At 35.1% G+C, this 22809-nt stretch overlaps 1 protein-coding gene across 1 annotated transcript in view; it reads right to left on the bottom strand.

Moving 5' to 3' along the window:
- Positions 1-585: 585 nt before the first annotated feature.
- Positions 586-22809, bottom strand: part of ALX1 (ALX homeobox 1) — a 36490-nt gene continuing 14266 nt past the window's right edge. Inside the window, exons 3-4 of the mRNA XM_070947567.1 lie at positions 13350-13478; positions 586-900 (exon numbers count right to left, since the gene is read on the bottom strand). Of these exons, the coding sequence (XP_070803668.1) occupies positions 586-900; positions 13350-13478 (444 nt within the window). The remainder of the gene's footprint in view (positions 901-13349; positions 13479-22809) is intronic.

Below are 22809 nucleotides of genomic sequence, written 5' to 3'. Positions count from 1 at the left end.
TTCCAGAAAAACTCATCATGTTCATGGGAAATAATTTTTAAGAAGGATGCATTATCAAATGAATAAATGCACAACTTCTGTTTGTTAAACAGAAAGGGGAAACTTTTCATTCAACACACCACTTATTAAAAGGTTTCCTTTAGAAAGAAAACCTTTCTAAACATTTGTTGTAACAAATGCATTTTTTTGTATCAGCCCTGCTTATAAATAAGCCATCTACCTTGACATTGCACTGGCATCAAACAATATGCAGCACACATACTTGTTTAATAGGTTTATTATTTTTTTGCAGATTTTACAATTATATTTCATCAACTGACACAACAAAACATATTTGGCTATTTTAAGAGGGCTTTTGGAGATTGGCGTGTGGTGGTTCCATTCATATACATTGATGCTTAAATGCTAAATAGCATATTGGGTATTTATTTAAGCAGGCTTCTTTGTACATCCTGACCCCTAGCAATTCTTCACACAGCAGCTTATTGTTGAGTCCTTTAATTATAGAAACAAGAATGGTGGTGGAGGAGGAGAAGAGCTCTTTTTTTAATGTCTGACCTTGAAATGGAAAGAGATTCTGTTATATTACATAGCCCAGGAAATATTAGCAGTATGTTCCTTGGCTTTCATTCGTAAAACTGCAATACTGGAAGACCTCCGTTCAAATTCTGGCTTCGTTTCAAATGCATGTCCATTAGTTCCAGAAAGTAAAGAGTCAGTAAAGAAGTTATTAAGGGGAACATGGCTGAACTGGCTCTGATGATTTGAAAAGCCAGAGTACCCAGAATCTGTCCGAGGAGAATGGGAATAAGGGGTCATACAAGAGGAAGTATCCCGTGGAAGCATGCAGGAAGTCACCGAACTGCTAGCTGCATTTCCTGCCCACAAATTATTCTGAATCTGGAACATATAAACAAGAGAAGATTAAATGTATATTTCAAACATCTTTTTCTTTCTCTTCATTTTTCATTGAATCTATTGTCAATACAGCTGGCAATAGGATAATATTAAGTTTATGCAAATGAAAAATAGAAATTCAAATGAGAACTGTAATTTTCTGAAGGAGTTGACAAAGTAACAAAGCTAATGTTGGATATTCTGTCTTTCATTAGGGAACTGGGTATCATTTGTTGACTTGTCTTCGGCTAGAAAATAGCTTTGCCCATGTTTGGTCATAACCATCTTCCCCAAAGTAAAATTTGACAATGAATGTAATGCTAATAAGTTTGATGAAATACTTGATAGTCATTCATGGAATGTAGAAGCACTTGTTTTATTGCCCCTAAGATTAGGGCCTGTCTTTTCTGAGGAAATCAATATCTTGCTTACAGTCCCTTTACAATAAATTGAGGTAGAATTTTAACAGAAACTCTGAGTCAATGTCATGAGCAACTTTGTGCTCCATTTTTGCAGGAAGACTGATACCAACATGATGATTCTCCTGCAGAAATGCATGCATATAATGGAATATTTTCTGGGCAACTCTGGTTTATAAGTCTGACTTGTACAATAATGAAACTTATATATTTAATGAAAAAGAAGGATATCTCTGCATTTCATTTCAATCTTGAAAATAAAGTTGTATCTAGTGTATTTAGAACTTTCATTCATTTTGGTAACTGTTCACAACTATTGATATATTTATTTCCTATTGATAGTATAGCTCAGTGATGCCTTCTGAAATTTTTCATTAGCCACTGGAAGATGGCATAAATTTGAGAGGCTTTTTTTTCCCCCTACCCTATTAAGAATGGCCGCCATATACTCCAAACAGATCTGGATCTACATAATGGCCTGAAAGCCAACAGTTACTATTTGGGTACGATAAGTGTCACTCTCAAAAAAATCTTTTGGAAAATTTCTTCTCTCCCTGGAGAAATGCAGTCAATGATCACTTAATTCTTCTGCTCATGGAAAGTGTAAAAGATTTGCAGGAGATGTTTGTGCACAGCTGTAGGTTCATTCCTTAGTTTGAAATTAGCTTTGTATAGAGCAGCAAACATGTACAACTACTCTGAAAATCACTGCAGAAATGGAAGCAATCTATAAAACTAAACATCAATATGTAGGGAGAATTTAACCCTGTCCTCTGACCTTGGATTTGGACCAAAGAAAAAAATCAGAATATCAACTACTATTGTCTGACAACAAAAGGACAGATTCATTTCAGCTGTGGTGAGGAAATAGTGCCATGCTTAGAAACCTTTGTTTATGGAGATATTTTCAAACAATTGCAAGCTGGAGCCAGAGTAACTGAGGAAAAGTCAATTTTTGTTATCCTAATCTCCCCTATCAAATTCTTGGTGACTAAATGAATAAACTGGAAATAGAATTGCATTCTTCTTTGAGAATGTCTTCTGCACATATAAAACTGTATATGCACAGGAGCTGTAGGAATAAATAGAAAATCCCAGCAAGGGCTACAAAAGTGATTGTACATGTGGTTGTACATTTGCTGATGTCTGACATATATTTCTGTTCTCTTTTCTGATTGATTCATAGCAACATTTGAATGGCAAGAATGAGAATACAAAGTGCTCCTTACTCACATGATTCTTAGCATCCTTCCCTCTTTCCATATATTCCATTTCTCAAAAATCCTCTTGTACAGATGTTCCAACATCCAATGGAGCACTTCTGGAATGTCAGAGAAGTCATACTGGCATTCCTTATGTCTAGTAAGGACCACTTTTATGGTTGCTAAGAGATCACCATATCATCTCACGAAAACAACTTACTAACCCATGGTTGGGCCACATTTAGGATTATATTAATGTGGCTGTAGGTATGCTGCCCCACTTGCCCCATGGATGTCACACAAACAAGCATTCCCATCCCAGACCAACTCATATCTGTCGACACATCCCCAAAGGTCAAATACTACCAATTGTGTGTGCTTATTTGCTGGACATATTTAAATCAAAGCAGAACCACAAACACTTCTGCTGTTAATATATTTTAGAACATTGATATTATTTACAGTAATTAAATTAATAAAGTTATGGTTCCAAATAGCTCAAAAATTCTAGAAAAGTCTAACCCTTCATCCTTTTTTGGGGGGGGGGGGGTGGAGGAAGACACAACATGTGGCCACGATTAGGTTTCAATTTAATTTTGTTCAAAATAAATATATAACATTCCACATGGCAACCGTTATGTTAATAATTATCTTAGATTTTCATTAAACAAATAATTATTAATATCAGTATAATCCAAAATTGGGTTAGCTTTTCCAAAAAACTGGCACAGAAAAAAAAAGCAAGAATCTTGCTTGTAACAGCCAGTTCTAATTAAACCATGCAAACCAATTTCCACACAAGTGGCTAACAAACTAAATAACTAAGTTCCTTTTTGCTTTAGCATAGGTAGTAAATTTTAACTTAGAGTGCCATCCAAACTTTCTTAACATCTAATGGATTTTGGCTTTACCATTTGCCATTTGATCTAACATTTTATCAAGGTGTGTATCTGAACTCCCAAAGAACATTAAAAGGATGTTAAAAACACATGGGAAATGGACAAACACTGAATTCATGACTGATTTCCATGACAAAAACAAGCCTATGTCTTATTCAAATCAAAGAAGTCAAATTATCTATTTCAGCAAAATGAGTCAACTTCACCAACCATCCCTCCATAGTGAATAGTATAAAATCTTTCTATCTCTGTGAATATAAACCTAACCTAACCACAATAATCATATATTGAAATAATCTTCCATGACTTCTCTTAAGTGGTTATCCATTAACACCAAAAGAAAATGTTCTGGCTTCAATTGAATATTGACTCTTTATTGAAAATTAAAATACTCTGTATTAAAATATGTATTTAAATCCATTTTTTTCCTTTTTTATATATCTATCAAGTATGATAAAATGTCCCGGGACTTCCGGTTTGCTGCTTGTCGCTGCCAGACGTTCCTTTGGGATCGTCAGCTTCCATCGCCTGTCAGAGCCGCCTTCACAACGGAATGGCGGCTCGAAAAAACTCCATTTCCATGAGGAAATGGAGATAGAGCCGGCAGGGGTGGGTAGAACTCTCTGCGGAGTCCCAAAAGTTTTTTTTTTTACTTTTGGGACGGAGCGGATGAGATGCCCCGTATCCCCAGCCGCTGCTCCGGGCTTTGGGAGACCTCTGCTGATGCAGAGCCAGGCGTCAAAAGCAAGCCTGCAAATTTAACAGACTACTTAAAGAAAATGTGAGTTGGACCTGTAAGACTGAACCGCAAGTATCTTACTGATTTTTTAAAAGAAATTACTTAAGAGAGAGGAGGAAAAGAAAGAGGAAAAAAAGCCTTTTAAAATGGCATCGGCTGGAGGAGAGGCAGAAAGGGAAAGTCCTTTCATTTTTTATTACTACAATGTAGCGGAATAAATACCACTGGCTACATTTGTAGACAAAACTTCGCTCCTGTGTTTTTTTCTCTTTTTCTCTCCCTTGGAGACCTGATATTGTTGTTGATTGGAAAGAAGTCTTTCTTGCTTTTTTTTTAACAAAGTCTGCCTGGGCGGAAACATGGCACTGAGACTCATAAAGTCAGATAAACAAGAAGGGGGGGGATTCCCCCACCAACAACTTAAAGGAACAAGTCTTAACTCTTCAGTCTGAGAAACCTGATTTTAATATAATAGATTTTTTTATAGAAGAGATTGAAAGAAGGGAGGAGATTGTGAATCAGCAATTTGAAAAATTTAAGCAGGAAATTAAAGAATTGGTGAAATCTAAGTTTGATTCTTTGGAGAAAAAATTCTCAAAAATGGCTAATGGTTTTACAGAATTTATGATGCAGTTGGACACAAATACTAATGTACTAGAGTCTAAAATGGAAGGAATTCAAGATAAATTGGACAATAGAATCCAAAAAATTGAAAATGACTTGATAAACATTCAGGATAATAGCTTAGAAGAAAAATCTAAAATGAATGCTGATCAAAAGTATGGTAATGCAGAAAATCTGCAACAGAAGATTGAAAAAGAGATTTTAATGGTACAATATAATTTCACAGAATATGCGATAAGATTAAGAGGTTTGCAGGAAAATAATAGAGATGATTTAAGGAAAATATCTTCTGAATTTCTAGCTGGGATTCTAAAGGTTCAACCTGATGAAGTGTTTTGTAGGATTGACAGAGTTTATCGAATCAACTCCTGGATTGCCAAGCAAAGGCAATTGCCTAGAGATGTGGTGATTTATTTTACAGACAAAGAAATTAGGAATAACATCGTGCAAAATTCCTTCAATTCTAAGTTGCAATTGCATGGAAGAAAGATTTGGATTTACAAGGAACTCCCACCTAAGATATTGATGGAAAGGAAGAAATTTGGTTTTCTGGTGAATGAGTTAAAAAAGAGAAATATCTCATTCAGGTGGGACGCCCCAGTTGGTATTATATTTAGATATCAAGGAGAAAGATATCAGTTAAACACTGTTGAAAGAGCGGAAGAATTTTATCAAAATAGGTTGAAAATGAACTTAACATCTTCAGGTATAATACAGGATAAGCAGAAGGAGCCGGAAATAAAGGTAAAATATCGAAATATAGAGACTGTACCAGATGAATTGCCTTTGGATTCATTGGATACCCCAGCTGGACTATCTACAAATCTGAGAGAAGTGGCATCTAACCCTAAGATGATGACTTATCAAGGCAAGGATAAGCATGGAAACCAATTAGGTGAAATACAAGGGATAAAAAAGAAATATGAGATACAAAAACAAAACCAACAAGACCAATCTACAAAGCAGAACAAAATCCGACCAGATGATACACAATTTGTAGAAAAGAAACCAGGATGGAAACCAAACCCACAAAAAGTAAAGAAAAAAAGAAATAGGTGGCATAAAAATAGAAATTTCTAAATCAGGCAACAGTGAAGCCAGTGACTTTAAAATATGAATGATTATGTGTAAACACAGAAGAGGCGACGTATTGGTTAATATCATCCTGAAGATTGTGGCAGATCTCTGCATGGCCGTAATTTGGGGACGTGAAATGAGCCTTAAACTGATGGATTTGAATTATCCATTTTGGAATTTTTTTTTTTGTGTTGATAAATATATTATATTATCTTGAATTACAAGGCAAGAGAATTATGCTGGGGCATGCAGAAGATCGGGTTGTTACCCACTACGATGACGGGAATTAATAATCCTGATGAAACCCACAATTATTACTATATGGAATATAATTATAATGTCACTCGGGTGGTTGTTTTTACTTTTATATATATAAGAAGATATTTACTACTGATGGGGGCAGATATGATTGAAGATCTTGAATAAACTGTTGCACCAGCAAGTTATGTTACCCGATTATGGATGTTGGTTCTACCAATCCAGTGGAAAGACCTTAAAGAAGATACTATATGGATTATAAATTTAAAGTCATTGTCTTTTCTTTTTTTTATTTAGATATAATGGAAAATATAGACATATATTTTTAAGTAGTGTGGGCAGTGAATCAAAGATATTAAGAAATGTTGTGTATGGTAATTTTGCTTGATAGTGGGTGAATAAGCTAGTTAGTAGATTGATTAGTCTAAGAAAAGGGATTTTTAAGTGATATATTTAGGGGAGTGGAGGAAATGGATAGAGTGGAATAAATGTTAAACTAGATTTGATGGGGAAGGCTGCTTTGAAATGTTATAGTAATATACATAGAAGATTAAATGTTAAAGTAGGACTTATTGTATAGTTTTAAAGTGGAGAAGTTATTTTATAATGTCATAGTATAATGTCTTTTTTTTTCTTTTTTTTTCCTTTCTTTTCTCTTTTCTCTTTTCTGAAATGTATGGATAAAGGGGGATGTTATAATATTAATAATATTTTTAGTAAGTAAAGGTCAATATCTAGAGGAGGGAGTAAGTAATCTGTTATGAATTAGGTTTTTTTTGATATGAAGAAGTCACAGGGGGGGATGGGTGGGGTGGGGAGGGGGGGTTAGGGAGGGGGAGGGAGAGGGGGGGAAAAAAGGGGGGAAAATCTGTATTTGAAAACTTTTTCAATAAAAAAAAAAAGTATGATAAAATGTCCCTTCATGTTGTTCACATTTCCAACATACAATTAAAGTGCATTCTCTATAATTTCTCTGGTGTCATGTACCAACAATACTTTTTTAATATAAAAATTGTCTTTCAGATGATAACACAGGAGTGTCAAACTCGTGGCCTGCGGGCTGGATGTGACACGCATTGGCTACGCCCACATCCGGTTTCAAGAAGGGGGGGAAAGTCACGATACATCATGTGACAATGCCATGACAACACAAGTTTGACATCCCTATGATAACACAATATAAATTTCAACCCTTTTAAACACCATTAGAAAAAAGCCATGGGAGATTAGTTCAATATATGATTACTATTGCAAGATTATTATATGCACAGAAATAGAAAGTTTTGATACTTTCCACTATGGAAGAATAGTTGGTGAAACTGCTAGATTTTGATCAATTCCTTTGATTAAAGAATATTTATTGATGACTGGCTCTTAGGGACTTTTTGCATAAAAATGAAAAATGTGAACTTCTGATCATAATCAGTTTTGATGATTACATAGGATTATAGAAAGTAGAGGACTATGATGTAACTTTAGAGAGAGGGGCTAAAATATATTTGTATTTATAGCTACAATGAAGAATATCGGTTGCTACTTCTTTATACCTTTTTTATTTCTTTTCTATTTTTCTTCAACTTTTTTCTTCCTTTGCACATTTTGCTTTTTCTTTTATTTATTTTTCTTTATTCCTCTTTACATTGTATTAATTTGTCATAGTTTTTATCTTCTTGTTTAAAGGTTTTAGATACACAGCCGATAATCCCTTTTGCAACACATTGTTTAAGAGGAAGTGGCAAATGTTTTCCATGTTTTATTGCAAACTGATTGTACACTTATCATTTTAATTTTCTGTGAAACCTGAAAATTTAACCACAAACTTTATGTCAGACAAAGACTTTAAGAATTTATAAAGTTGGCAAACAACTGTGAAAAGTTTTCTTAGTGGAGAAAATATAAATTGGCTATAAACGAGCACAACACAACACTTACTGCTTGGCTCGTGAATCGAGTTGAACCTTAAAAGTTATGGTACTATGAGTTTTATCTGTTCTATTTCTTTAAGTAAAAGAATACATGCTGAAGACTCATTACTTAGCAAGTTATATAGTGTAAGTATCGTAAAACAAAATTCTAAACCTAAAATTTATATTGGAATTCAAAATAAATAAAATACTTTACAATAAGTAGAAAACTCTGGTACATGGGAGGGAAAGAAAACAGTGCTTGAATGTAAATATAATTATTCTTGTTTAAATTTTCTGTAATTCGTGCAGTATATAAAAGGTAATTCAGGGAGTTTCTGAATAAGCCTACACATAGATCTCACTTCTGGTTTCTGTTACATCACAAACATTTTAAGTTTTTCTCTTGTGGTTAACATAAAATCACCAAAGTATCATTTAGTGTGTTTGTGCATGTGTGTGTTTATGTCTGAGTATGTTGCATAGGATCTGTAAGATTTTAACAGTTTAACTCATCTGTGCATCAACTACAATTTTAGCCAATTAATAGGTAAAGATAATTTTAATCTATGGGACCTGGCAGAAGGTACATAATTTGAAGTTATTTTAGCTCTAGTATGTTACCCTGCTTAAAAAAAATCAAACTAAAGACTATGTCCTTTACAATCTTAAAGAAAAGCAATAAATATATATTCACATTTATATTTAAATGCACTTGGTTACAACCATTGCAAATGCAGATTATTAATCAGTTTCAAATATTCTTTAATTAACTAGCAACCTCACTGTCTATGGAGATTCTCAGTCATCCAGGTCATAATTGTCTCAAAGGTGCTTTTTCAAAAGGTAACTGGATTGAGTTATTTTTTTTCCTTGAGGAAGAAGAAGGAAATGATTTGTTTCTCATCCAAAAAGCTCAATTGATGAAACTTCTTGGATGAGGAGCAAAACTTTTTCTTCTTCTTCTTCCTCAAGGAAAATAAAACAGTTCAGCTGCCTTCTGAAAAAGCACCTTTGAGATAGCAGCCCCCACTATTTGCTAGATAGAAATACCAAGCCCTGTCCTCCAAGTGATTTCTGGACTGTTTAATTTTCTCACGTACCAGTATGCAGCAATGTAAGTTTGAAGAACAAGTAAAAGGAAAAGGAACAAGTAAAAGGAAATATATAACTACAAGTAATAGATGCCCTACAAACTATGAGATTCTAGACATATTTCAAGAACTTCAAATTAAATGACAGAGGAAATTTTAAATTTTAATTTTAAATTTTGTAATTTATCTGTGTTTTAATATGGCTGTACACCGCCCTGAGTCCTTCGGGAGAAGGGCGGTATAGAAATTTAATAAAAATTAAACTTAAAGAAAGAAAAGGTATATCATGCCAGCTGATATCAAAAACTAAACCAAAAGAACAATAATCGTCTTCAGTCTTATAGAAAATAAAAAGCTATAGGCAATATTGTGTCGCCCAACATTATATTAGATTGGGATGGTCCAAATACCACCCCAATCTTATGTAATGTTCTGATGGTTAGTTGTCAACTGTACATGAATTAGTAGATTCTCTTTATTTTTTGCAGTTTTATAATTTCACAATTGATGTCCATTGGCCAGATTATAAACATTGTAAAATAATTATAAACAACCTAACCTTGAAAATGAACCTCAGTAATTTATCACTGAATGTCAATATATGCTACTTAGTCAAACTGGTTACTATTTTATACTGATAATGAAAAAAGTTAGAAGGGTATCAGGCTTAAAGTATCATAGCTTGGCACTTAAGACCAAACTTTAAGATGATGACATTTAAAGCTGTGTGTTAGTCTTCCAGAGATTTAGAAAAAAAAAAAAATCAGACCCTCAAATTTGCACTTTGTGAAGATCCCCAGAAAGTACAAAAAGAGAGAGGACATGCATTGTTTTTCACAAAGGGAATTTTTTCTCAATGTGAATAAATCCATGTTTACCCCTAGTTTTTTTCAAAATGCTAAAAAACAGACTCTTGATCAGAGCAAGAACCTGATAATTTGGAATTGTGTGCCTTGCTATATTCTATTGTTTATCTGTCACCATTACCAGGGAGAGATTCTTGTATCACCCCAATTACCCCCACATCCATAACTGACCCCACTTCAACCATTGCCTCTATGTCTTCCTGTCTTCTTCATCCATCCCCACTTTATCTGTTTTCTGGATAACAACCATGCTCATTATTTTTATACTTAGTTTCACTTTCCTTGACTTCTGAGCTGCAATTTTATAGGAACCAAGAATCAGAGTTTAAAACACAAATTTAGTAACCCAAGCAGCAAGTGAATCTAAGCTATTTTTTAAATAATTTAGCAACTGACATCAATGATTTTTAAGTTGCTGTTTCTGATTTATTCATAATAATAAATCAAAACTTTGGTGAGATGAAACTAAAGAAAAACTCCAAACAACTCAAAACACACTGACCATGTCTCCTCAAATGGTGATGAAACATTTGCAATCAAATTGCCAAGTTCGGAGCTCAAACCAACAGCTTAACTACCAACCCCAGCTTGTTGTTGTTAGTTGCAAAGTCGTGTCCGATCCATCGTGACCCCATGGACAATGTTCTTCCAGGCCTTCCTGTCCTCTACCATCCTCTGGAGTCCATTTAAGCTTGTGCCGACTGCTTCAATGACTCCATCCAGCCACCTCATTCTCTGTCATCCCTTTCTTCTTTTGCCCTCAATCTTTCCCAGCATTAGCCTTTTCTCCAGTGAATCCTTCCTTCTCATTAGGTGGCCAAAGTATTTGAGTTTCATCTTCAGGATCTGGCCTTCTAAACAGCAATCAGGGTTGATCTCCTCTAGGACTGACTGGTTTGATTGTCTTGCAGTCCAGGGGACTCGCAGGAATCTTCTCCAGTACCGTAGTTCAAAGGCTTTAATTCTTTGGTGCTCAGCCTTTCTTATGGTCCAACTTTCACACCCATACATTGCAACTGGGAAAACCATAGCCTTGACTATACACACTTTTTTTGGCAGGGTGATGTCTCTGCTTTTTAGTATGCTGTCTAGATTTTCCATAGCTTTCCTCCACAGGATCAAGCATCTTTTAATTTCTTGGCTGCAGTCCCCATCTGTGGTGATCTTGGAGTCCAGGAAAATAAAATCTGTCACTATCTCCATTTCTTCCCCATCTATTTGCCCCAGCTTCTAATATTCAAATACATTTCAACTAAAGAAAAAGAAAAGTAACTTCACCTTATATCCAAAGGACACTAATAATGCCTCTCTTGAAGAAGTTATCCACTAAGTCCCACTGCAAAGCTCTGACCAGGCTATTTCAGAAAAACTTTAGAGATTCCCTCTCCATCATTAAATGATTGTAGGGGCATCTGTGGGGGTGCACAATCAAAACTCTGTCCTTTTAAACATATGTCAATCACAGAGTACCATCTGAACTTTTTTTCTCATTCAAATTGCAGATGCTCCTTTATAATTGTAATGTTGCAACAATAACATTACATAATATGATGGAAGTGAACATTATTGTTAGTTGTTTGCTTTTGTACTGTATTATTTATTGCTTTAACATTTCTACTCCATTGGAATGTACACTGTTTAGAGTCATTCATGAATGAAGTAGATTATTAGCCTAAATAAATAAAATACTGAAAGTGGCTCATGATTCATAAATAGTCTTTACTCTATGTAACCATAGAAGATTTCACTCTATATGTTTATTGAAATCACAGGAAGAAAAGAGTTACACATGCATGAATTATCTGTACAGTCACTCAGATTTTCTAGTTCTCCTTTCTAATTCAGAATTGCAAGCACTGGTTTCATGCTATAACTTTCATATGCTCCAATCATCATAACCAATGATGAGAGATGATACACTCCAGAGAGTTGGTAGGCACCATTGTGAGGAAGACTGCAGCAAACAGACATAAGATATTACAAAATCAACCAATTTGATCTCTAACCAAAGCTAGGCAAGAAGTAAATCTTTGATACGATAAAAACAATATGAGCAACTGTTTTACTTTTTTGCATTGAAATCTCCATTCTAAATAGTTTTACTTGGAAGTTCATCCAGTGGTGGGTTGCCCCCGGTTCACATCGGTTCTGTAGTAAAACCGGCGGGAGGCTCTGCCCACCAACCCCGATGTCATCAAAATGCTTGTGCAGAAGATCACGCGTGTGCGCTCGCTTCGTTCATGCACGTACGTGGCCCCGCTGTGAACCAGTAGTAAGAGTAAGTAGAACTCACCCCTAAGTTCATCCCATGCTTTTCCTACTTTCAGAGAAATGGAGATTCTAAAGCACCTATGTTAGTTTTATTAGGACACAATATTGACAAAGAAAAGATGTTGTATTAGCATAATTACAGCTGGTTTTATAATATGTGAGATGACTCTAAATCATCTACAAGACTCCACCAGCTTGTCAAAACAGAAAAAAGAAGTAAAATTTCCAGACAAAAGGTCAATGCCTGACATTTTGCTAGCAAGCCAGCTTTGGGACTTTGGAAAGAGTTGAAAGAAGTTTCCTCTGACTCTCTTTTCATGTAATATTCCAACAGCTAATTATTTATCTCTGTAAACACTTCAGTTGTTCTGATTACAATGCTTCCTGACATTTATGGAAGGCAAAGGGGCAAAAAATATTCTCCAAAATGTGTCTGAAGGAAAATAAAATTATACAATTAACAATTCACAGAATGGAATAAAAAGAAAACAGATGGTTGGCTTCATTACTTTTTTTATAAAATTCTTGTTTGAGCAGGTTATAGATTGCCAAAAAAGAGTCCCGAAGCACTGTCCTATCATGCTACACAAGGACAGATTTCTTTTAATAATTAACAACTGCATTGAATTGAAAGAACAAAATCTATTGTAATTTGGTCAAAACTTTTTATGATTTTATGAGCTTATGGGTTTCATCTTGACTTCTACTTAAAATGTCTTCCATGCATCACAGCTAGACCACATCTACTGGGAAGCAGACATTCTCGTGCTGAAACATCTCACAACTGAAGGAACTGCCATCTTTTCCCTGAGTAAGTGTTCCCTGGTTAACTCTGCTGCCTGAATCTCAGTTCCAGAGGAGGCAGAAGAGGTTTTCTTGTATTGAGAGTTTTGATTCTTCACTCAGAATGAAATAGTTCCAGACAAGTATTCCATGTGGCACACAAAATCCCCAATTTAGATTCAAATAATTTAGGAAAAATGAATTTACTGTATAGCAATTATTTGGGGTGCGTGTGTGTGATATAAATAAATACGAATTATACATTTTTGTCTTCCAGAGAAAAGAAACAAAACAATAAATATTCAATATTTAATACCTGGGGATAGCTATCAGTCCGTGGTAAAACAGATATATCATAGGTGGCAGCAAAATGACTTTTTGCTTGTTGGATTTGCCCATAACGTTCTCTCTTTCTCCATTTTGCTCTTCGGTTTTGGAACCAGACCTATGTCAAATAAGAACATTGTTAGATTGTCCAAAAGACCATTTCTGCTGCCCTCCCTCTTAATTGTTTTGCCAGCCCATAGATCAGTGATAAATTACTTAAGTCCCAGGATTGCAGCTGACCCCTGAATGTCCTGCATGCATCCCCCAGGCACTTGGAAAAATTATGTCCACATCATAAATATTAATTGACAAAAATAGTAATATGAACTGCATTACATGTTAATTTCAGTCAATAAAAGTATATTAAATTTTAATATGTAAAGGTAGAGTTTCTTAGTTCACCCACTACTTCCTGGACCATGGGCCCCACATGTTGTCTGTGGTAGCCCTAGAAGGAGTTTTGCTTGAAATTTCTTTAATTAAGATAGAACTCTATCAAGAAAAGGTGATTATAGCCATTGGATACTTTCTTCTGATTCTTCAAAGAAAATCCATGTCTTAACACAGCTTAGAAATATCATGAGAAGATACTTTCCTCTGGAATGATAGAGACCTTGTATATAATCTGACTTGCAATGTCTATAACTGAATAGCAGTGAGAACATTGGGAATTTATCCCAATATATTTATTTCATTATTACCATCTGTAAACTTTTGGTTCTCTATAAATGTTAAATTCAAAATGGGAGATAGAATGTTTCTATAATAATCTTGCACAGGGAGGGGTATTTTAGTGATTAGAAAATATACTAAGAGTAATGTTGTCACATTAAGTGATTAATTCCAAAGAAAAATTAAGACTGGTTTAGCTACTAATGCTGACTTCATTTTCTTTTCCCTCTTTCAGATTCAAACTTTGATAGTCACTGTTAGTTTAAACATTAAACTAGAAAAGAAGGACATTAAAAAAGGAAAGAAGAAATATTGAGTTATAGCTCCCTCTGTTGCAGTAAAATAAAGCATTAACATCAAACCACAACTTTTTATTTTTCCATAATAATATAAATTAGCCATTTCTATAAAAACATACCAATCTAATCGGTAAAACCCAAAATCAAAGTTTCATTTTTTTCCACTTCAGGCACAAATTTTAGAAGCAGTCTCCATGTGGAAACAAAGATACTTATATTCTTTCCTTTAACCAAAACAGTCAATTTAGCCATTTCTACCAACTCCATCAGCTTCTGTAGCAATTCGTCCACAGTGGGAATCAAAATGTCCTTCCATTTTTGTGCGTACAATAGTCTTGCTGCTTCAATATACTGTATATAAGATCAAAGTTCCAAACTTTTTCTCCAAGTCTTTTTTCATTAAACCCAAAAGAAAAGTTTCTGGTTTTATTTTTATTTTTGTTTTAAGACTTTTTTGTATTATAATATGAACCTTACTCCAAAATTTCTCTGCTTTATCACATGTCCAACATAAATGATAAAAAGTTCCTTCTTTGCTTTTACATTTCCAACATTCATTTGAAATACCTTTATGCATTCTAGATAATGTATCCGGTGTTAAATACCAGCGATACATCATCTTAAAAAGATTTGATTTTAAATTATAATTTAGTGTAAATTTTAAACCTTTCGGCCATATATTTTCACATTGTATCCAAAATTTGTTGCCCACTGAATCATACAATGTTTTATATGTTCACTTTCCAAATTTAATTTCAATAACATTTTATAAATCTTAGCAATAATATGCTCATCACTACACACAGTAAAATTTACAATTTGTTTTTAGCAAAACCAAACCCATAAATCTTTTTATCTGATTTAAATCGTTTTTTCAATTGTTAATATATAAACCAATGGCCAGCATAACCTTCTGATTCAAGTTCTTCCCTTGACTTGAGTGTTGGGTCACCAGAGTTGAAAGATAATATTTTACCATATGTCCAGCAGTCTGGCTTTGCCACCATTTCTTTTCTTTAAAAAAGTTTCCTGGGGGGAATGCCCAAAGAGGCAACTTTGTAGAGAATCTTGTTTTATATTTATTCCAAACTCTTAGTATGGCATGTCTAGCAAAGTGATTATTAAAATCAACATTAACTTTAACTTTATCATGCCATAAATAATTGTGCCATCCAAACTTTAATTCGTGGTCCTCTAATTCAAGTAGTATCACTTTGATAGTCACTTTAATGTTATATGTTTGATGGTACATTCAGCAGAAACCAGTGCAGCCAATTTCCATTAAGTATTGTACAGGGTTACTGTTGGAAGAAAAGATCCTGCATGTCTGCACATTTTAATCAAGCTGAATCTGTCAAATTAGCTCCAATTATCAAACTTAGGATACTCTATTCCCTCTTAAACTCTTCTTTGAAATGTGAGCCTTATTAATTTAGTACAAATGATTTGTAGCTCTTTTTTCCCCAATGAAACTACTGGAAATATACTATTTCTGTTTCCCTTACCTGGCCCAGTCAGAGAATACAAACGGATGGAATAAGCAGCAATGGGGGGGGGTCGCCCCAGGGCCACCCACAGAAAAGGACTTTATGTGTATCAGTAGCTGTGGTGATCACCACTCAAATTATTTAAAATTGAGTTTTTCTTATTTTGTCCAAATAAATACCAGGAATGAAAGTCACATAAAAGTAGCTTCCATTTTAACATGGACATGAATATACAAACATAAGAGCAACCGTAGTTTTACTTCCATCCTTTATGCCTTGGAAATAAAGTAATAATAGCCTCTCACAATTGTTGAAGTAAATATCTCACTTCCAGTGATTTCTAGGAGCTTTAGATCATATTCAGTCTTGAAGGAAGTCCTACTGAGTTTTACCAATAGTTTCATGAGTTGAATACTCTTTCAGTAGATTAAAAAGAAAAAAGAAAGAAATGAATGAATGAATACTACCAAATTATGATTAATGGAAATAAGGGAAACTTGAATCCATACATGATATTGGGAAAACAGTCTTGGGATTTCTTATGAAAAATAAGCAGAAATTCTGAGAGGTGAATAAATTCAGTTTTAATAAGCCACTCCAAACAGAATTTCAAGCATTTTCAGTAGTTAATTCTAATCTAAAATCACATAGTCTAATAGGAAAAAAGCTTATTGGAATAGTCTCTTATTATTCCAGCAAATGTTTAACAAATTATAGCTCCAGTTTTATAAAACTGAAAGGAAAATAGGTTTTGCCAGAAATTTCTAAATTGGCACCAGAATAGTGTACTCCAGTATTTGTTCAGTCATTTACATATATAAATACTGTCGACATTACTATTCCTTTAGGCTGGAAATGGAGTACAGTTGTCCCAACACATTAAAAGGAAATAGAAATGAAATGATATCTTGTATTAGATACAGCATTTAAAACTGTATATAAAATGTATAAATAGTAAAAAAGGAAGAAGCAATTTTTTTTCAGAAAGTACAAGCTATAATTATGCTCTTTGAAGAGTCTTGATACAGTATAAGAATAACCAGTATTTTCTATATACACCTAAAGACTGCTAGGAATGATTTTTAATCCATATTTCAGCCAGTGGATGGAGCAACAATGAGAGCCAAATTGTTCTGGCCAAAAAACAAAATGCTGAATGAAGTGCAAAAATTGCAATGTGACAACTGAATTGGGATGAAATTGGAACCAGGTGGATCTCCCTCAAAGGACATATAATATTAAGATTAAAAATGGATATACTTTGATTCAGGGTTTTTTCACATGGTTTTTTGTATCAAAACTTAGCTTACATATTTTCACTAACAATATAAAGTCAGAAAATTCTGGTTCTTGTGTGAGCAGGGGATTTTTCCCCCCTCTTATAAAATTAGACCTGAAAACTTTCAAGAGTATTGCCAGTAAAAGAAATTAATAACAAGCTATTCAAAGCCAGAGCTTTGGTATAAGTTTAAAAGTCTATAAATATCTGTGGAGATTCTCAGTCATCCAGGTCTGCTTTTTCTTTGAAGACTGGAGTTAAAGATGCTTCTTGGATGAGAAGCAAAATGTCTTCAAAGAAAAACCAGAAAGTCCAGTTGCCTCTTGAAAAAACACCTTTGAGACAAGTCTATAAATGATTTATAGACATTTATTGACAAGACGGGCAAAATGCCCCTCTAAGTGTTTCACAATGTGAGCAATATGAATTTGCTTCAGGTACACCCAAGTACAATTGGAACCAGAATTTAGGGCACTAAGCAATGCAGTTGTTAAGCAAGTAATGAAGTGATCAGACCCAGTTTTAGGACTATTTTTATCACAATCATTAAGTGAATTATTGATTGATTGATTGATTGATTGAGTAAATTTTTATGCTGCCCATTTAGCTAAAGTGAATTTCATGGTTGTTGAATGAATCATGTGGTCATTGAATGAATCTGGCTTCCCCTACTGATTTTGCTTGTTGGAAGCCATCTGAAAAGGTTACAAATTCTGATTACATGACCATAAGTTGCTGAAACATCATAAATATAAGCCAATTGCCAAATGCTTAAATTGCAATCACGTGACTTCAGGGGATGATGCAACAATCTAACTTCGAGGGTGAGTTATAAGTTACTTTTTTCAACACCATTGTAACTTCGAACAGTTTTTAAATGAATGGTCATAAGTTAAGGACTACCTGTACAGAATGGCAATGAAGCAACTGGCAATTCCAAAGTGAGAATTGGCAGATATGTATCAATTTCACAAACTGTAGATTCTTCCCTATCACTAACAGGTAAAAGTCAACTTGTAGGTTCATTTTTATAATTTTAACCTAATACAGACATAGAAATAATCAACTGTTTTCAAGCAGATGATATTTCTCTTTTAAAAATCATAATGGAATTAACTGATTCGCAAATTGGGTGACCATAAAAATCATTTACAAATAAATTAATTTTCCCATGTGTTAGGACTGCAGTTAATGGCCTCAGCAATCATAGCCTAAGGTTATTTTTTAAAATACTCTGAAACATGTATTTGTGAAATCATAATTTATACAGTTCTGGAAGCCCGTTGGGTGGCACATGTGACAGTGCTGTTATGTGAGCCCCACTGACTGCCACTTTGTTTCCAGATCCAATTCAGGTATTGGTCATCACCTTTAAAACTCCAGTATGGGAATCGAAAGAATCACCTTATTCTGATGGAATTAACCCACCCCACTCATTCCAGTTAAAAAGTCTACTTCAGATTCCATTAGCCAAAGAATTTTCGCTGGTGGAGTGTAAGAAAAGACGCTTTTCAGCTGTGACACCCACCTTCTGGAATATTCTGCCATCTGAGATGAGATCTACCCCCATACTCCTGGCCTTCTAGAAGAGCCTAAAAACTTGGTTCTGCCACTGACCTGGTGTCCTGACAGGGGCCTGCTATACTGAGAGTGGCTAATGGTGTAGAGATGTTTCTCACCCCCGGGCTGCCCACCAACTTGGTTTTTAACTTTTAATCTTTTTAATCCTAGTTTTAATTGTTTTTAGCACTTCTTGACTTATTATATTATATGATAAGTCAAATAGCTTATAGCTTATTATAGCTTATGATATGATAAGCTATTCAGAGCCGTTGTGTTAGTGAGATGGGTGACATAGAAAGTTAATAAATAAAATAAAAATAAATAAAATTCTGGTTATATTTTGCATTATTTAATCTAATTTTCAGACCAGAATAGTTACGGGATAATATTTTAGTAGAGCAGTTGGAACTCAACATTTTTGCTTTTTCATTTATCAAATTGTCCAGTTTTCTATTTCAGTAAGAAAGTTACATGCTCCCTCTTTGAGAAAGATTGCAAGTGTTCTGAAATAAGGATTATAATCAGATAGGGGCTGTTTTCTTAAATGTTTGATATGTGTATACTTTCTCTTTTTTAAAAAATGTTGGTCATTATAAAGCATTGTTTTACTCCTGTGTGATTGCTTATCTATTGCTTTCGTTACAAGCAATAAAAATGGTAATTCATAATACTCAATATGCTTAATGTGACAAATGGATCGTATTAAATTCATTGGTGTATAATATATCAACTATGTTTAATCAATCTGGTTTAAAAGAAATATTTTCTTCTGGTCCTGCCTATTTCTTTGCACTGCTACACACATCTCTCTCATTTCATTCATTGAACCAAATACAGCCCTTGGTTCAAAGCACTGAGGAGAAACATAGCCAAAAAGTCACTCCTTGACTTATTATTTAATAAGCATCTTTAAATTTACAGCACTTTGTAGATAAAAAATTATTCTTTTGTCCAGGGGTGAAATACTCCCGGTTCAGACCGGATTGCCCGATCTGGTAGCGATGGCGGCGGGTGGTTCAGAGAACCGGTAGCAAAAATCCCTCCCCTCCCCATGCCCAGCTGAGCCACGCGATTATCAGAGGCTTTTTTTGTTTTACTTTTAAAAGCATTTTTTCTACAACCTCTTAATACTTTTAAAAGTAAAAAAAAACCTTGGCTTTCCCCTCTAGTCACATTACCTCCCACCAAGCCACGCCCACAGAACCGGTAGTAACAAATTTTACATTTCACCACTGCTTTTGTCCCTTCTTTACTCTGTTTTGGATTTTAAAGAAATCCTAGAAACTAGCAATGTTTTGATCTTGATAGATACCATCATACACTGTTCCTGAGACATGCAGTGAAAGATGTTACTGGCAGACAGAGGAAGGACTTCTTAATGGACGCCTTTTATGAAGACAGAATAAGAAAGTACAAGGATGGCTAAACTATGGTCCAGGCCCAAATCCATAAAACTCCTTTTTACAGACTAACACAGTTTTGACCGCCAATGACTTTTGGGTTTCGGGCAGCTATTAGTTTAATATCATGCCACCCTCAGGATAATTTCAAAAGTCCTTTTCAAATAATCAGGCTGGAGCTCAGACAGGAAGGGTGTCCATTACAAACATCATCTACTTGAATGCTTGATAGAATGTGGGCATATGCTAAGATGACAATTCCCTACTTCATACCTCAATTCAAGTGTCATTATCTGGAATAGCATATGATGCATCTCTCTTCCACCATGCATTCTTGATACAACAGGATATTTGAAAGACTTATCATCACCTTACGATCCCATGAATTTCATGAACTCATGTTTTACAAATGGTCTCACAGCAATGCAGGCATCTCTTGTTTTATTGCACTTTGCTTTGTTGCATTTCACAGATACCGCTTTTTGTACAAATTGAAGGTTTGTGAAAATGCTGCATCGAACAAGTCTATTGACACTATTTTTCTAATAGCATTTGAATAGAATAGAATAGAATAGAATAGAATAGAATAGAATAGAATAGAATAATTTTTTTTATTGGCCAAGTGTGATTGGACACACAAGGAATTTGTCTTGGTGCATATTCTCTCAGTGTACATAAAGAAAAGATATGTTCATCATATCATAAGATACAACACTGAATGATAGTCATAGGGTACAAATAAGCAATCAGGAAACAATATCAATATAAACTGTAAGGATACAAGCAACAAAGTTACAGTCATACAGTCATAAGTGGAAGGAGATGGGTGGTAGGAACGATGAGAAGATTAATAGTAGTGCAGAGTTAGTAAATAGTTTGACAAGGTTGAGGGAATTATTTGTTTAGCAGAGTGATGGCGTTCGGGAAAAAACTGTTCTTGTGTCTAGTTGTTCTAGTGTGTAGTGCTTATAGCGTCATTTTGAGGGTAGGAGTTGAAACAATTTATGTCCAGGATGCGAGGGGTCTGTAAATATTTTCACATGTATTTATTTATTTAGTATTATTTATTTAGTATGAGGACTTGGCAGCACAAAGAAATAATAGCTAAACTAATGTCTTAATCGCTGGCCATCAGCATCCCAATTAACCAATAAGAAGCCACATCCAACCAGGGACCACATAAATACTGTGAATAGAATAGCCCAAAGTACATATTCTGGTAGAGAGAGAAATTCCCTGAGGATGGGCTCCAGCTCAAGTCTGAAAGCTCAGAAGACTAAACCTCTGGTCTCGGTGACTGACCCAGATTGATCCTGCAACATTATCCTGCGACATGTATATTTGCCTTCATTCATGAAAATCAAAAGTACCAATTACCATTTAAACCAGTATTTTTCCGAAGTGACTCTTTTAAGATGTCCACAAAACCTAAAATTGCCAAGTTTGAGATGCACTGATTACACTAAGGACAGTGAGGATATGTTTTTGGACAAGTGGCATGTTATGCAATATCTGTTTACCAGAGGCAAACTAGTGAAGTTGTTCCCTGTCATTCTTTCTGACTCCAAAAGTAAAAGGAAGACATATTTCCAAACAGATCTGAGGGCTGTCTTCATCCACCATCTTTAAGAACATTTGTGGACTGGTTTAGGGCTCCAGAAGCAGTCTTGAAAATAAAGATGATGCCAGAGACTATTTTACACTATCCAGCTTTCAATTTTTAAAACAATTAAATATTATTTAAAAAAAAATAGTAATAAAGTCAGGCAAGTCAAGAAGGCCCTGCATTGTCTGCTCCTGGTCTAAAACATTAACACAATCAAAACATTGTGCTTGGAAATATAGCATTTAAAATATAGTTCCATAAGTAAAAGGCATTTGTAAAACCAAACTTTACAGCAAAACTCCATGTGTACCAAAAGGCAGCCAGAAGTGAAGTTACACAGGAGAAGATTCTATATATCCCTTGAAAGGAAAATGCAAAGAAAGAGAGCAGAGCAAGACACCTCAGATGGAGTCAAAATGACAGCCACTTAATCCCGTCTGTGGTTTTGTTTTTTGTTGTTGTTGTTTTTTTGTCCCATCTCCCCCCCCTCTCTCCCTCCCTCCCTCCTCCCTCTCTCTCTCCCCTCTTTGCCTTCAGAGTAAACTATAAAAGGTGTTTGAAGTTTACATTTCATATTAAAGTGAACACTGAATGAAATATAACATTGGAATTACTAAGAGTAGTAATTTTGATCAGTCTCTTTCTTTCTTTCTCCCTCCCTCCCTCCCTCCCTCCCTCCCTCTCTCTCTCTCTCTCTCTCTCTCTCTCTCCCCCTCCCTCCCTTCCTCACAATAGTAATTGAAAACTGGCAAGCTGTCAGATAAAAATTCCTGATCCTACTATCTTCTTTATTTATGCAATCCAGGGGTGGGCTTCAAAAATTTTAGCAAGGGGTTCTTTGCCCGGTTGCTGGGTGGGTGTGGCCATGGTGGGCATGGCCTACTCAGACTCCTGCACCATGGTGGGAGGGGGTTTGCTCTTCCTGGGCTCTGGAAGCTTTCCTCGAGCCTCTGGAGGCCCTCTGGAGGCCCTCTGGAGGCTGGAAATGAGCCCATTTCCCAAACGTCTGGTAGGTCCGTTTTTCGCCCTCCCCAAGCCTCCCTGCATGCCCTGCACTTACCTGCATCCAAAATGGGTCGCGTGAGGACTCCTGGGAGAGGTGGGGAGGGGTGGGTGGGGCAGGCCAGGAGTGGGATTTGGGGG

The sequence above is a fragment of the Pituophis catenifer genome, unplaced genomic scaffold (assembly GCF_029215685.1).
Source record: "Pituophis catenifer annectens isolate HBS135680 unplaced genomic scaffold, rPitCat1.0.hap2 SCAF_7, whole genome shotgun sequence".
Taxonomy (NCBI): Eukaryota; Metazoa; Chordata; class Lepidosauria; order Squamata; family Colubridae; genus Pituophis; species Pituophis catenifer.
The sequence above is the reverse complement of the archived record's forward strand: the minus strand, read 5'-3'. Positions and strand labels throughout refer to the sequence as shown.